Raw genomic sequence first — 16,117 nt, forward strand, 5'->3', positions numbered from 1 at the left:
CAGAGCATAGTCATGCATTTCCATCAGCCCATTTACCCAAATAGTAGATATTTGGGTAATTTTCTGAGGGTTTGGGGGCTTTACAGGCAAATTTTCCAGGGGTAATACTTCAGAGCCCTTTCATTTAAATCAAATTCTGCGTGATCCAAAAGTCGTCTATTAGGATTTTTGAGGTTTTTTGCACCTATCGCCTTGCTATGCCAATGCTACTGAGATGCGGTTGAATTTTCCACAATATTTCATCAGCTCCGTTCGGTCTGCTGTTTTCCCCTGCGTGGATTCCTCTTCCTGTGGATTCTCCTCTGGACTCTCACAACAAGTAGACTACTACTTTATACACATTGATTTTAAGGATTTCACTTTCTTTTTGCTCAGGCGCCTTTCGAGGGTGACCAGGCTTTTACTGCCTGCTTTATATTCTTTTCTTTTTGAAATACAGAGTCTATTTCAGTGAATTAGAGTATTGAATAAAACTAAATTACCACAATGAATAAATGCTGTCAATCTTTAAATACATATATTGAAATACAAATCAAAATTTACAGAAAATGAGCATACAAGTCACTAGCACGGATTTGAGACTAGTTAAACGGTTTAAAAAATATATTAAAAATTTAAGTAAGATACCAGCACTATATAGCAGTTCCTGAGGTAGAAACTTCTTCTCTTAAAATTAAAGAAAACAAAGTTGACAATACCCGCAGTATATATAATTACAATTAACGGCCTCTAGATGGTAGGTCGCTCTACTAAATATTTACCTTTTTATGCACTGAATTCTTGAACACTTAGTCTTACATTAATCGATTTTCATGAGGTGGTGATACTATAGTAATTTGAATTACTACATGTTTCAAACATTCTTGCATTATATAGTGTGAAATTTACTTTTATTGTCTACGATACACTGGGATTTAGTGTCAGGTATTGACGCCAATGTTATACTTCAATTTCACTTACAAGTATAGACGAATGTATTTTATTCCTGCAGTATTTCTTAATCATAGGATTGACTCCAAAGGGATGATTAGCCGACTTTATCCTCGTATGTTGAGATATTTTGGGAGGATCTGCGAGCTAAAGTATATTTCACTTGAACATAATCCCAGAAATTGATACGGTTCGATCTGACTGGCTAAGAAAAGCAAAGGTATGTAGGCTAAGCCTACTTGTCAGGTGATTCATACTCTCACCTTTGAAACACACTTAGTGAAATTATTGATCTAGGAATTGCAGGAGGCTCTGAAGCTCGTTGTTTATATTGGTTGTGAGAGAAGAGCAAAACATCAATTGTGGTCCAACTTAAACAACTTTTAAAGGACTAGTTTGAAATTCGAAATCTCCTCTTCGTTGTCATTTATCAAGGCATATCCAATTTTAATCAATGAAGATGAATATTTGAATTATGCTTGCGATAATATTCGAACGAGATCATGCTGACTTATGTCTTTCAGGGATGGTGGATCCAGACCTAGTGCACTCGCTAAACCACTGAGATCGGCGCTAAAAGATCTGAGTAATTCAATGAATTCCATTTCTTCTCCTGAAAGAAGAAAAGTTCTAGGTATTACTAACTTACATAGCTACTTAGAAACACATTATGAGTAAGAAGAGAAAGAATGTAAATCTATTCAAAAGTGAGGATATATGCTATTTAATTAACAGCTACATATCACGGCTAATATTAAAATAAAATAAATATTAGCCCCAAGGCCATCTGATGCCAACACAACAATGCGAAGCTGTGTCATTTTCTTGGTCAGAAAGTTATGTCAGAAGACAGCGACTTGGATTGACATTATTCTAATTAGACAGTTTTTGGATTTTTGGATTCACAATCTTCCTACCCAACATGGTTGTCAGATATTGAATTACGAGGTTTTTTTTTTAAATTGAGTAATACAGTTTTTCAACAAGGGCAAGCTAACTATTTGTGATGAGCTTACAATGTAAACTAGTTTAGAAAATGAATAAGGAATTTGGACTAGTTAGTGCACAGGTAACCATTACTAAAAAATGATTATTTCCTTTAAAAATTGTGCCTAAACTATAAACTTAATTTAAAATTAGATTCCTTAGTTCCTGACTATAAATGTTAACCTGGGAAGTAGGAACCTTCAATCACTGTCTATAATTCAAAGCCAGAATAAAGGCTGTCAACAAAAAATTACTCAGGCATTGAGCCAAACACATAGTATTTTGAGAATAGGCCTTTGCATTCCCTTTCCCAGAAAAGCCTAGGTAAAATGGCCAAATTTTATTTCATTTAGCAGCAATTAACAGCCTTAACAACATAGTCAAACCATTCATGGTAGCAACTGGTAAGTAACAAGTGACCTTAGTCATTACAAACCAAAACTTTACTAGAAGATATTTTTTCCCCCTTAATTTGACAAAAAATTAATAAGAGGAAGAAAAGGGACAATGAAAAAAATCCAATAGTATAATAGATACCGAAAATACTTTAGAAGAACATCAAAAGACGACCACTCCCACGGCCAGTAGGGCAAGGGTTTTAATTTAAGCCTTGGGGGCACATTAGGCTCTCATAGAACCTAATGTACCCCTCCCCCACACACACACGTTGTATTTTCACGAAATGCATCCCATCGAAAATTTTAGATAGCCATTTTATCCAAAATGGTTCAAAGATCACATAACAAGGCTTTTTTGGGGTTGAAACAACTCCCCAGGGCCTAGGGGTAAGGGTTGTAAGTTCTGCCCTGGGGACATTTAAAATTTTGATGGAAGGGATGGTTCTATAAACTTTAAAGGAGTCTCATTCGGTTGAAAATTGAAAGTTATAGTTCCCTTTGAAGAATCAAAAGTGATGGAGAGCAACTAGCCCCCCCCCCCCACCCCGTCGACTACTCGAAATTATGTCTTTGAGGATGACAACCATCTCACAGCCATTAGGACTCGGGTTGTAAGTTATGCACTGGTGGCTTATAAGGTTCTTATAGAAAATATGGTCGTATATACTTTGGAGGGGTCTCATTGGATTGCTAATCAAAGGTTCTAGTGCCCTTTTCAAGAGTCAGATAGGTCAGAGAACAGCATCCCCCCTCCCACACGTCGTTTCTTCCCAAAATACATCCAATAGAAATTTCGAAACAGCCAACTTATTAAAAATAGTCCAAAGATAGTATAAAAAGACTTTTTGTTACAAAACACCAAAGCCTGGGGGCAAGGGTTGCAAGTTATGCCCCGGTGGCATTTAAGGTTTTATGGAAGGGATGGTTATATAAACTTTAGAGGTGGCTCATTTGGTTGAAAATGGGAAGTTCTAGTTCCATTTTAACTAGCCTCCCCCTAACTACCCCTCTTTTTATGAAACGCATTTGATTGAAATTGTGAGATATCCATTTTAAAACAAAATAGTCCAAAGAACATATAACAATGCTTTCAGGGCTGACACACCCCTCCATAGCCCTGGAGAAAAGGTTATAAGTTATGCCCTGGTGGCATATAAGGTTTTACGGAATGTGTTGTCGTATAAACTTCATACAGGGCTAATTTGATTTAAAATTGGAAATTATGGTGCCCTTTTTAAGAGTCAAAGTGATTTGAGAGTAGCATGCCCCCCTCCCCACACCCATTATTCCGCAAAAACAAACATCCAAACAAAGTTTTGATACATCTATTTTTTTCAGTATTGTTGAAAAGCTCAGTAATTATGCATTTGGGAGTATAATCCCCCTGCCCCAAAGCCTTACAGTAAGGACAGTAAGTTAGGCAATCTTATCGTTTTTTACATATGGTATATGTTACGTGCAAATATTGACTATAAATGTAATATTTGCACGCTACTACTACTACTCCAACTACTTCTGCTTTTACCGCTACCATAAGTACTATTACTACCACTACTATCACAAAAACTACTACTTCCGTAGTGGGTACAACTAAGGCTGAAGATATTGAAATAAAAATCTGAGGAAAAGTTGAAGGGAAAGTTAAACTAAATCAAAACATACTATGTGTATACAGATCGCTGATACGGGCGTAACAGCAATACTTTTGGAACGGTTCATCGCATCAACGAGGAAACTTCGGGTTTTATAAGTAGGATGTTCAGGTGACCAAGAGTCGAAATGTACCTGCCCCTACTGCTTTTAATACTGCTACTACTACTGTTACTACTACCAATGATAATACATTAATTCTGCTACTACTGTTCCTACTGCTACCAGTTCTACTCTGATACTAGTACAATTAAGTCTAAGTCTATGAAGGTGAAAATTTGACAGAATAATGAGGGGGAATTTGAACGAAACCAAAACACACTATGTACATACAGATTGTCAAAAGGGTGTATCAAAAATAGATTTGGGTATTAAGTTAGAACTTCCAGCGAATACTTAAAGGGGAAGATCAATTGACAAAAAGGAAATATATGCATGTCAGTACAAAAACTAGCTACTAGGTAGTAGGTAGCTCTGCTACTTTTACTAATACTATTTCGGCTACTAAACTACTCTTTTTTTGCAACAACTGCAATTGCAATTGCAACAACTTTTAAGGCTCAGAGATCAAGATGGAAAAGGGCGTCAAAACGGGATCAAAAGCGCACATCAGCAATGTTTTTGGAACGTCTTACCGTGTCAAGTTGAAACTTCTGGGGCATCTTGGAAGGGATGATGAATTGATCAAAAGGCAAGATGTAAATGCTACTACCGCTATTAATACTGCTGCTACTACTATTACTATTACTGATAATACAAAACTAACACTGCAAGTACTTCTCCTACTACCACCGCAATTACTGTCATACTACTACTATTAAATCTAGTCTATGAAGGTATTAAATAAAAAAAAACAAGTTTTTTTAACTAAAAGTAAGGAGCGACATTAAAACTTAAAACGACCAGAAATTACTTCGTATATGAAAGAGGCTGCTTCCTCATCAACGCCTCGCTCTTTACGCTGAAGTTTGACTCTTTCTCTCAATTCTTCTTTTTCAAACAGTAAAAAACTTTAGCGTAAAGAGCGGGGCGTTGATGAGGAAGCAGCCTCTTTCATATACGAAGTAATTTCTGGTTGTTTTAAGCTTTAATGTCGCTCCTTACTTTTAGTTAAAAAAAACTTGTTTTTTTTTTATTTAATTTCTGGACGTTTTTGAATCAATGCATGTTTTGATTTTGGCTCTCCGCAGAGGAATAATTAAGACAAAATTTGCATTTTTCTTTTTTTTTGGCTAAATGGTTTTCTCATAATTTTGATCGAATGATTTTGAGAAAAAAAGAGCGGGGGAGGAAGCCTAGTTGCCCTCAAATTTTTTGGTTAATTAAAAAGGCAACTAGAATTTTTAATTTTTTACGAATATTTTTATTAGTAAAAGATCTACGTAACTTATAAATTAGCTTACGTAAAGAACTTTTGTATTCTCATATTTTTATTACATATATGAGGGGGTTCGCCCCCTTGTCAGATCCTCGCTCTTTACACTAAAGCTTAAATTTTGTCCCAATTCATTAAGAATGACCCCAGAACCACAAAAGCCGTAGAATAAATAGTTGAAATTACTAGAAATACTTTAGCGTAAAGAGCGAGGTATTAGGAGGAGGTGAGCCCCTCAAATGGGTAATAATTTCTGTTTGTTTTAAGTTTTAATGCTGCTCCTTACTTCCAGCTGAAAGAACTTTTTCATATTTTTTTTTTTCATTGTTTTTTTTTTAAATAATGCTAGTAAATCCTGCGCTCCCTTCATGGAGATTTTCTTCCCCCATGACAAGTTCCCCCAGAATATCTCCCTCTTCTCAACCCCTCCCCCAACCAAAAAAAATCCTCCTGAAAACGCCTGTACACTTCCCAATAACCATTACTATATGTAAGCACTGGTCAAAGTTTGTAACTTGTTGCTCCTCCCACGGAGACTGTGGGGGAGTAAGTCGTCCCCAAAGACATAGTTATAAGGTTTTTCGACTACGCTGAATAAAATGGCTATCTCAGAATTTTGATTTGTTGACTTTGGTAAAATAATTATCGTGGGAGGGGGGCTAGGTGCCCTCCAGTTTTTTTGGTCACTTAAAAAGGGCACTAGAACTTTTAATTTCCGTTAGAATGAGCCCTCTTGCAACATTCTAGGACAACTGGGTCGATACGATCACCCCTGGGAAAAAAAGAACAAAACAAAAAAACAAAAAAAAACAAATAAACACGCATCCGTGATCTGCCTTCTGGCAAAAAATACAAAATTCCACATTTTTGTAGATAGGAGCTTGAAAATTCTAAAGTAGGGTTCTCTGATACGCTGAATCTGATGGTGTGATTTTCGTCAAGGTTCTATGACTTCTAGGGGGCGTTTCTTCCTATTTTCTAAAATAACGCAAATTTTCTCAGGCTCGTAACTTTTGATGGGTAAGACTAAACTTGATGAAACTTATATATTTAAAATCCGCATTAAAATGCGATTCTTTTGATGTAGATATTGGTATCAAAATTCCATTTTTTAAAGTTTTGGTTACTATTAAGCCGGGTTGCTCCTTACTACAGTTCGTTACCACGAACTGTTTGAAAATTGAGAGGATTTTGATGCCAAATTCGATCAAAAGACTCTATGTGCGTTTACATTGTCAAAAGAGTGTATTTTAAGGACTGATTTGTGTATGAAGCTGGAACATCGTGAGTTAAAGAGAATGTTAAAAAAAAACAAAGATGATATGTGCATATTGCTACTAATGCTACTACTGCTACTACAACTATTACTACTGAACGAGCTAAGTGTATTAAGGTGAAGCTTTCAACTTAAGTTCAACTTAAGTTCAGGTGAAGCTGAACTTAATCTAAACGAACCATGATCATGGATATTGTCAAGGCGACAAAGCAATTGCACAATAATGACTTGCATTATTATGTTAAACCTTTCAGGGTAAGTTGTGACAGATTTTGACATAGCCAGAAGACGCTATGTGTATACTTTTGATACTGCTTCTACGATTACTGTAACTAATGACACTAAGGGCAATAAGTTCAAACTTTTAGGGAATGTTTATGGGGTATTAAAAGGACATTTAAAAACAATATCATAGGCAGCGCTGCTCTATCATGACTAGTAATATCATATATATTTTAAAAGTGTTAATTTGATTGGAAATTGAAAATTGTAGTGCTCTTTTTAGGAGGGAAAAGTGATTGGAAGGCAATCAGGCTTCCAATTCTTTTTTCCTGAAAAGAATCAAAATTAATCAAAAAAAGCTTTTTACACAAAACAAGTTTTTCAAGGGACAGTAAAGAACTCTATTAAACCAAAAATAGAATCAAATCTACCATGAGTAAAAGTACCAGAAATCAGCATCAATAACTAAATGAAACCAAAAAAGGAACAGAAATTACAATATATAACATAGTCAAACTCAAAACGACTAGAAACTAACATGATTAGGGCTCATGACCCCTATACATTCTCAAGGCCCAAACATAATTTGCGCTTTACTAAAACAAAATTAAATGTTCTAGTTCTATAACTTTAATAAATCAAAAACTATAAGATTTTTAAGGAATAAATATGAGCATATACGTATTAAACTGACTATGCACATTCATTTGTAGTTTTTTTCATATTCATTTTTAGTGTTCTTCTGGTATTTATTTTATATGGGTTATATATTAATATTTTATTTAAAATTGTTGAATATCGAAACTTCTCAAGCCTTACAGAGAATCGAAATAGAGTAATTTAATGGGAATTTCATTTGGTGACTTTTTCTTTAATATACATATTAAAAGATACTTACCTTAGGAGTAATATTTTTTTTTTTTTTTTATTGGTTATCCCGATTATTACGAAAAATTGCTGCTACAAATTTTCTGTCAACTTACAGAAACACAATTATTAAGAAACAAAATTTTGGTATTAGTAACTGGTTGAATGTATTAATTTGGTGGTAAATTTAAGAACAAGGCCTTCAAATATATCCAGAGATTTATGACAGGATTTTAAGTTTCAAAATTAGTTCCGAATCGCAATAAAAAATTATAAGACACAAAATTAATCCATAGTTACTACTTAAATGATAAATTTTCACTTTTATTATTATTTAGTGTTTGAATTTTTCGGCCAATATATCAAAAATTTTAAGTTGGAAAAATGCTTTCGGGTTGTCAATTATTGAATTCGGCGGGTCAAATCAATTATTTTCATAAAGCAAAGAGCCAAAAAACTCCAGAAACAATATACATAACTATTTTTTATTGTGAAACTCAAATCATGAGGTGTAAAAATATTCCATACCTTTTATGTTTGTCTCTGTTTGAGTGTAAACAATAAAATTTACATTTCATCCAATTATTATATACCATTATATTATCTTTTACTTTGTTTATACCATTTATCCCGTTTATACATATTTATACTATTTATATTATGCTTAACCAGTATATTTAAGCTGTAGCAATTCAACATGCGTTATATGACCATTTTCAATCTAAGATTTGTAGCCTATATTCAATTCAACACTCTTTTTTGATTGATTCAATCCAAATTTCCCTTTTTTATTTTTTTTCGAGATGCTTAGAATTTTGTTTTGTTCCAAAACGAGTAGATCCCGCCTCCTCACTTATAAAAGTAGTTAGAAAACCGATAACATTTTTTTAATAACATTGATGCCTCAAAAATCTCATTTATGACAGGACAATTTGACTTGTTAATTACAGTCAAGAGAGTGAAATACATTTAATGCTTTAATTTAAAGTTTTTGGTATAATACTTTTTGAATTACTGCAGCAAATTTTTGGAGAGCTTGGTACCAAAAACTAGTTTCAATTGATTTAACTTCGAACAACTCAACAGACGTAAATGAAAAATTAACTTACCGCTAAAGGGATTTTGTAACTTCGGACATGATTTATTACACTGTGGCCACGAGCAAGAATCTGTCAGTTTTTGCTTGCATAGCTTTGGTAGTGCTGGACTGGGTGTCAAGCGTTTAGCTCGACGAATTTCATCCATCAGCTTTTCTGAAAAAAATGTTTTACTAGAATTTATTCAGTTTCTGCTGAACTATTTTTAGAGCCCATCGTAGATACTGTAGTGTAACAGCATTGAAAGGGGCCCAACGGTGTCAAAAGTATAGTTAATTAGAAACTGACTGCAACAGCATAGAAAGAGGACCGAACAGTGTGGTCATAGTTTAAAACACATTTTTCTAACACAGAATACAAAATAGAATAGGATTATAGGAAGAATAGGAAGATAACTCTGCAAACCAAGATTTGAATATTGGAAGATACAGTGATGCCAGCGGTCAAATATGGTTCTAAAGTATGGGCGCTTCTAAAAGCGGAAGAAGATTTGCTAGATTTTTTCCAGAGAAATAGCATACGGATTGCTCTGGGTACCCGGTTGACTGACCGTATTTCAAATAGTAGGTTGTGCGAAAAGTGAGGTTCAATCCCGCTTTCTATGGCTATAATGAGAGAAATTTTAAGGTGGCTTGTGCAAGTTCTGTGGATGAATGATGACACATTACCGAAGATTGTCCTTTTCGGCCAACTGTCAAGGGCAAAATGAAAAGGAGGTTGTCTGCGTTCGGGGTGGGAGGATGTAATAAAGAAAGTTCTAAGGGAAATGGAAACTTCCTGGGAGGGTGTAAAGAGAGGCTTTGAATAGATTGGGATGGACGAGGAGCATGCGTAGCTATGTTGATCTCAGGTGGCTTTTTTCTGCAATGAGTTGTTAGTAGTAGTAGTAGCATACTACCATAGCTATTTTTTGCAACTCGATTTAAATAGTAAGAAAAGTGACCACTGGGTAATTTAATAGTACAGGGATGAGATGAATGTTATTGATTTAGGCAAACATTACTGAAAATACAAGCAAAGATTGTAATGGATTTTTTGGTTCTATGAAAATTTGCCTTCGGAAAAGTTACACCTGCAAAATTTGCCACCAAACAAACTTACCATTAGAAAACTTACCCCAGAAAATTCAACCGGCAAAATCTCACCCCCCACGAGAAATTGACCCCTTTTACACTCGCCCCAGAAAGTTTGCTCCTGGAAAACTAGACTCTGGAAAACTTACTCTTATAAAAAACTCACCCCTGCGAAGTTCATAAAAAAAAAACATTTTGAAACTATAAAAAGAAGTAATTACTTAGTACTTAGTAAGCCTAACTCTGATAGTCATTTGATAAAACAAACGTGTATTATTTGATAAAAACTATTAATAATAACTAAAAAATACCTCAGGCTTCTAAAAATTAAATATAAGCCAGCACGACTGAATCAAACAGTTAAAGGTAACGAGCTGTAGTAAGGAGCAACCCGGCTCAATAGTAACCAAAACTCTAAAAAACGAAATTTTGATACCAATAGTTACATCAAAAGAGTCGAATTTTCATGCTAATTTTGAATATATAAATTTCATCAAGTTTAGTCTTACCCATTTAAAGTTACGAGCCTGAGAAAATTTGCCTTGTTATAAAAAATAGGGGAGAAGGGGAAACGCCCCCTTAAAAGTCATAGAATCTTGACAAATATTACACCATCAAATTCAGCGTATCAGAGAACGCCTCCCTCCTTAGCGTCCAGCTCTTTACGCTAAAGATTTTTACAGTTTTAAAAAGTAGAGTTGAGAAAAAGAGTCAAACTTTAGTGTAAAGAGCAGGGTGCTGAGGACAGAATAGCCCCTTTCATGTACGGAGTAATTTCTGTTTGTTTTAAGTTTTAATGTCGCTCCTTACTTTCAGTTAAAAAAAACTTGTTTTTTTTTTTATTTAATTTGGGAGAAAAGTTCCAAGATGGACCAGGATGTTCCCATCGCTTTCCTGTTTTTATTGGTAAAAAAAAACACTTAAAGATGGCTAATTATTTATAGGAACCTCACCCCTTTCCTCTAAATAAAATCATTATCAAGAGTAATGCTAACCTTTCATAATAGTAATAAAAAAAAGCAATGATGGGTCAGTATACTCTAAATGTTCTAATAAAAGTTTGGATCGTGACCATTTCCATAAAATTGAAAAGGTAACAAGTAATAGAGTGGCAAGTTGGTTTTAAGTTTGGTCGATTGCTGTCTTGGCTTCCCAGCCGGATGCAATTTCAAGAAATAAATTTGTGCAATATGAATCTACTCACTATGTCTTCTTTTCTTTCTATCATCCTTCCTCTTTTTCTTTGTTTCTTTCCTTTTAGATTTTCTCTCATTTTTCCTTCTGTTCTTGTTTTTGTTCCTTGAGTTTTTCTGCTTCACTTTGTTTTTCTGCTTGTGATGAAGTTTGTAAGGTAGAGATGGAGATACTATATTTTTAAGTTTCCTTCTAGACATGTTTCTTGGCTCGTCTGATTGAAGCAGAGCAGGGGACGATCTGAAAGAAAATATGCATAAAAATTAAAGAGAAAATAGAAAAAAATGTTAAATTTGAGAGATTGGAAGAAGGAAAAAGTTGCAGTGACCCCTCCTCCTCCCTCATCGTCTCTGGCAGATCAAAATGCGTATATCAGACAAAGCTGTGCAATATTTGAAATAGAGAATTCTTATGGGGAAGCAAGCATTTTTTAACCTTAAAATGAAATCAATCTCCCTTGTAAGAGCTTTTACAGGCTCTTTCACAAGAACTAGTAAATAGTTAATTAGATACAAGTGTTTTTGTTATCACAATCACAGGTGATACTGAAACAAAAAATTTACTTAAGAAATAAAGGTCAGTCTTTGAAAGTTCACAGGGACAAACTTTGAGTAGAGTTCCAATAGTACCTAAAACTTCAAAAAAATTATTTTGATAACGATATAAATTGGAGAACATTATTTGAAACAATATTGAGAACAATATTAATTATTTTTAGAATATTATAGAAAGAATATGCTTTTTTGTGGTATTTTCAAATGTTTAAAATCTTTGAGGTTCAAGCAAATCTGTAGAAAAATGGCTAAAAAGTGGCTAGGACGATGATCTTGGTGAAGATTAAACCAAAAATTTCGTAAATTTTAATAACCTCGTCCATTGTTAGTCGCTTTAAGTTCTTGAATACAAAAACACGAAATTTCACAGCTCTCACGAGATGATTAACCACCATTACATACTATTTCTTTTTTCTTTTCGTTTGAGCCAAAATGCTATAAAGCAAATATACAGAGAGCTTATTGATTTTAAACAATCAAGAAGCTACTTGCATTGCCTTCCAGTCTCAGAACATGTGTGAACCTGTGCAAAATATAACATCACATTCATATCGAAAGTATCCTACAGAGGAATATTTTTCCGACGGAGCCCACCTTCCTTTGAAAATTAAATGAATGCCTTGAAAATCATCCGCAAGATTATTGACCCCCCCCCCCTCTATCTCTCTCTATCTTCCCACTCCAAAGAAAAATTCAAGCGTGCCCCTTCTTCAGTGATTATTTTTACTGTCGAAGAAACTTTATACAACAGTTGAGCTTAAGCATCAGAGGCAGAAAGGTGCAGTCCCTCTTGCGTAAACTTGATATTGAAAAGGAGAAGATATTCGATGGAAGAAAAAATTCAAGTGACAAACAACTATAAATCCTTAAATGAGCCATCTTATATAATAGAGTGACAGCCATCCCCTAAACCTCGCAGTCTTGCACTAAAATTTTTCAAAACTAAGAGCAACATTTGTCCAATGAATTTGTCCAATAAAATTAAACAGATATAGCATGTTTGCCAGTGTTGTAGAGATCTTTCAAAAACAAAATTAATACTAAATATATACAATTAAAATGAAACAAAAAATTAAATAACGGGGAAGACTTTTATTTAAGATAGATCGGCTCTTCTTAGTATTACTTTAAAAAATTTTTATTGCTTCGTTCACTCTCTTCGCCTCTTATCATACTTTTTTTTTGTTATAAATTGAAAGACCGTGGAGTAAAAGATATTATTTGCTACTGGTGTATACATTCCAAGTAGTATTTGAAGACAATACTGACTCTAATGTAAAATCCATTAAGTTTAAAGTTTCTTATCAAAAGTTATTGTCATAACAAAATTTGTGTAATTTTAGAAAAAGGGTGAAAATATTCCTAAAAAGGGTTATATTGATGAAAATTACATAATCATACTTAACGTGTGAAAGAAGCTTGCATCTAAGGTTTCCAGTCCTTATTCACAAAAGCAAAATTTTTCATTTTGCTCAGGAGGTTGGTTACACCCAGATTTTTGTTTGCCTGTTCACATTTTTTATTTTCATTAGGTTTAATCGTATCAAGGAATAATTTAAATGCAATTTTTAACATTTAGTATAACCCTCAATGTATAAATAACAGACCAAAACTAAATGAAAAAAATAACCTTTTTTGAAAGAAAATTAAAACCAATGACAAAAAATTACCATAAATCAATCCGACAGATAGGGGGGAATGAATACCACCCAATCCCCCTACTCTTTACCGTAAAGTTCCACTCATTATAGATATCGATTGTACTACTACTACTGCTAACAGTTCACTATGGTACCAAGGCGCTTGAGGCCAACACAGATCCACAAGTTCCACCTCCATCCCAATCCATTCGAACGCTCCCTCTTTACACCCTGCAATAAATTCCTTTTTCACTTAAATCTTTTCCTAAGACATCCGTCGATCCCTACTTTTTATTTCGGCCAAGACTGTTCCCTGACAAGGGCAATCTTGGCAGTGTGTCATCCTTCATTCACAGAGCGTTTCCTAGCCATATCAATATTTCTCTCATTATAGCTCTGGAACGTGAGATTGACCCACGTTTTTTGCAAAGCTTACTGTTCGAGATACGGTCAGTCAGCCGGGTATGCACAACCACTCGTAAGCAATTTATCTTTAAAACATCAAGCAAATCTTCCTCCGTTATTCTGGGCGACCACGCTTCAGAACCTTACTTGACCACTGTCATGACCTTATCTTTCAAAATTCTAATCTTGTTACGCAGGCTTAACTTCCTACTCTTCCAAACTTTTTCACCCTGGGTCTTGTATCTAGATAATTGAAGCTCTCCATTTGATCGATCTTCTCATTACCGATACTGATTATGATTAAGCTCATATTGATATTGACTATGCTCTTAATAAAACATAAATTCAATTTACCCTTACCCACAACTTTAAGTGTATACCAGCTTCCCATATAAATAGATACTAACTTGCACCTACTTACTTGCACTTGCAGCAGAATCTGGTGTTTTTCCACCTCAATTGGCATTTGACATCCAGATATTACATGGGAATCTGTTTAACCGCAAGCTTCCCAGACTTAGTCACTGAGATTGCAGAATCCCACCACTGACCCCAAGCCTAAACCCCTTCCCATAAATATATTGGATTGTAAGCCCAATATGTCATCTACTCAGCTAGTTGGCACAGATACAGGATAAATAGGAAGATTTTTAAACAAATTTTGCAATAATTCGACGAACAACCATCAAAGATGACTTCCTTTATTGTTATTAATATAATTTTGGTTTAATGTGTCCGCAAGTTTTGACATTTCATGCACAAAACGTTTGATAGACTAAGAGGTCTGTGTGTAACAAATATAATATATTACATTCATTATTTTAATTTAGATTTGGTTTTAACATTGTCAATAAACTGCTCATTTATTTCCCTCGTTTTGTTTCAATATTTGACATTTTTAACACTTTTCCTCCGTAATTATTGAAAGATTAAACATTATGTTCTTGTCTTTTATTCATAAATCATTAACCCTTATTCAACATGTAAAAAAGTACATTATTTATTTAGTTCCCTATTTATTTTAAAGTAAAACTGTTGATTAAAAAAATTTCAAATTTTTCAAATTCCTTTTGACAAAGGACTGAATGGTGATTTAAAAATAGGGCAATTTTAAGAAAAAGTCATTGACGAACGAGATATTTTTATTTTAAGAATGCACGAAAAACTATCTGGTTTCAACTATTTAAGGGTTTTAGTACTTTAAAACTGCACAACTATACGCAACATCGACTATAATGCCGAACCACTATTTACTTAGCTATTTTGTCACAACCAAAATAACAAATGGCTAAATTTTATATTTAGGGTAGTTAAAGATACTAAAAGAAACTCACGTTAACTGTATGCTTAATTCAATTGTTGGAGCTCCTTCCTTGATTGTCAGCTTATGATGACGCTTTCTATGCTCGATTGGGCTTAGACTCAACTCCCAGCATCTAATTGCTTGAGGTAGGGAAATGGAGTCAATTTCTACAGTTGTCCAGGATCTTTTTGTAAGAACAGTATGAGACATACAGGCAGGAGCAAATACAGCACTGGAGAAGAGAGAATTGGTTGAAAGGGACAAAAAAGTACTATGACTTTATTTGATGAAATTATAAGCTATTAGAAAATCAACCTTCTTGTAGTCAAATAGTTCGTGGTAACGACCTATAAGAAAGGAATAGGTTGCCCCAATAGTAACCAAACTATTAAAAAAAAAAACAGTAATAATTAATGCATTAAAAGAATTTTTTTTAATTTTGATTGTAAATATATAAAATTAATTAAGATTAACGTTTCCGATCAAAAGCTAAAAGCCTGAGAAAATTTGCCCGATTTCCGATAAGAGAGAAACATCCCCAAAAATTCAAGCGACCTTAATAAAAATTACACCATCAAATTTACTGTATCAGAGAGCTGTAGAGGTTTCAAGTTTATATTTATAAAATGTGGAATTTTATATCTTTTACCAGAGGAAGTATTACGAATGCGTGTTTATTTGTTCGTTTTTTTAGTTTTTGTGATTTTTTTTTTGCAAAGAATATCACATCAAACCATTGGTCATCAAATCAGAAAAATGGGAGAAGGCTCAGGCAAACGGAAATAAAAAGTTCCAGTGCCTTTTTTAAATGACCGAAAGATTGGAGGGCAACTAGCCTCTCTTCCACGTCCCCTTTCCTCCAAGGACACCCGATCAGAAATCATGAGATAGCCAATTGGTTTTGTATAGTTTAAAGATCTAATAACTATACTTCTAAGAATGACATGACCCCCACAACACATGAAAGGGCTGTAATCTCTGCAATTTGCCCATTGTTTTCATATTGCACTTGTTGTTGGGAGATATACGACAATTTTTCGGATGTAATTTTCTGGGAGGATGGGGGGAATATTCTTCGGAGAGAATTCTTCCTGTGGAGGAAAGTTTACTGAGGAGGGTGAATCTCCCAGGGGAAATTTTACACGA

The 16,117-nt window shown here is 34.2% G+C and overlaps 1 protein-coding gene across 2 annotated transcripts in view; it reads right to left on the minus strand.

Moving 5' to 3' along the window:
* Nucleotides 1-500: 500 nt before the first annotated feature.
* Nucleotides 501-16,117, minus strand: part of LOC136039329 (palmitoleoyl-protein carboxylesterase notum1-like) — a 91,513-nt gene continuing 75,896 nt past the window's right edge. Inside the window, exons 10-13 of one of the 2 annotated variants that reach the window (XM_065722955.1) lie at nt 15,003-15,203; nt 11,080-11,309; nt 8,815-8,958; nt 501-1,543 (exon numbers count right to left, since the gene is read on the minus strand). In XM_065722955.1, coding sequence (XP_065579027.1) covers nt 1,404-1,543; nt 8,815-8,958; nt 11,080-11,309; nt 15,003-15,203 — 715 coding nt within the window. In that variant the 3' untranslated portion in view covers nt 501-1,403. The remainder of the gene's footprint in view (nt 1,544-8,814; nt 8,959-11,079; nt 11,310-15,002; nt 15,204-16,117) is intronic. The other variant, XM_065722963.1, reaches the window with a different exon arrangement.

This window comes from Artemia franciscana, chromosome 2 (assembly GCF_032884065.1).
Source record: "Artemia franciscana chromosome 2, ASM3288406v1, whole genome shotgun sequence".
Classification (NCBI taxonomy): Eukaryota; Metazoa; Arthropoda; class Branchiopoda; order Anostraca; family Artemiidae; genus Artemia; species Artemia franciscana.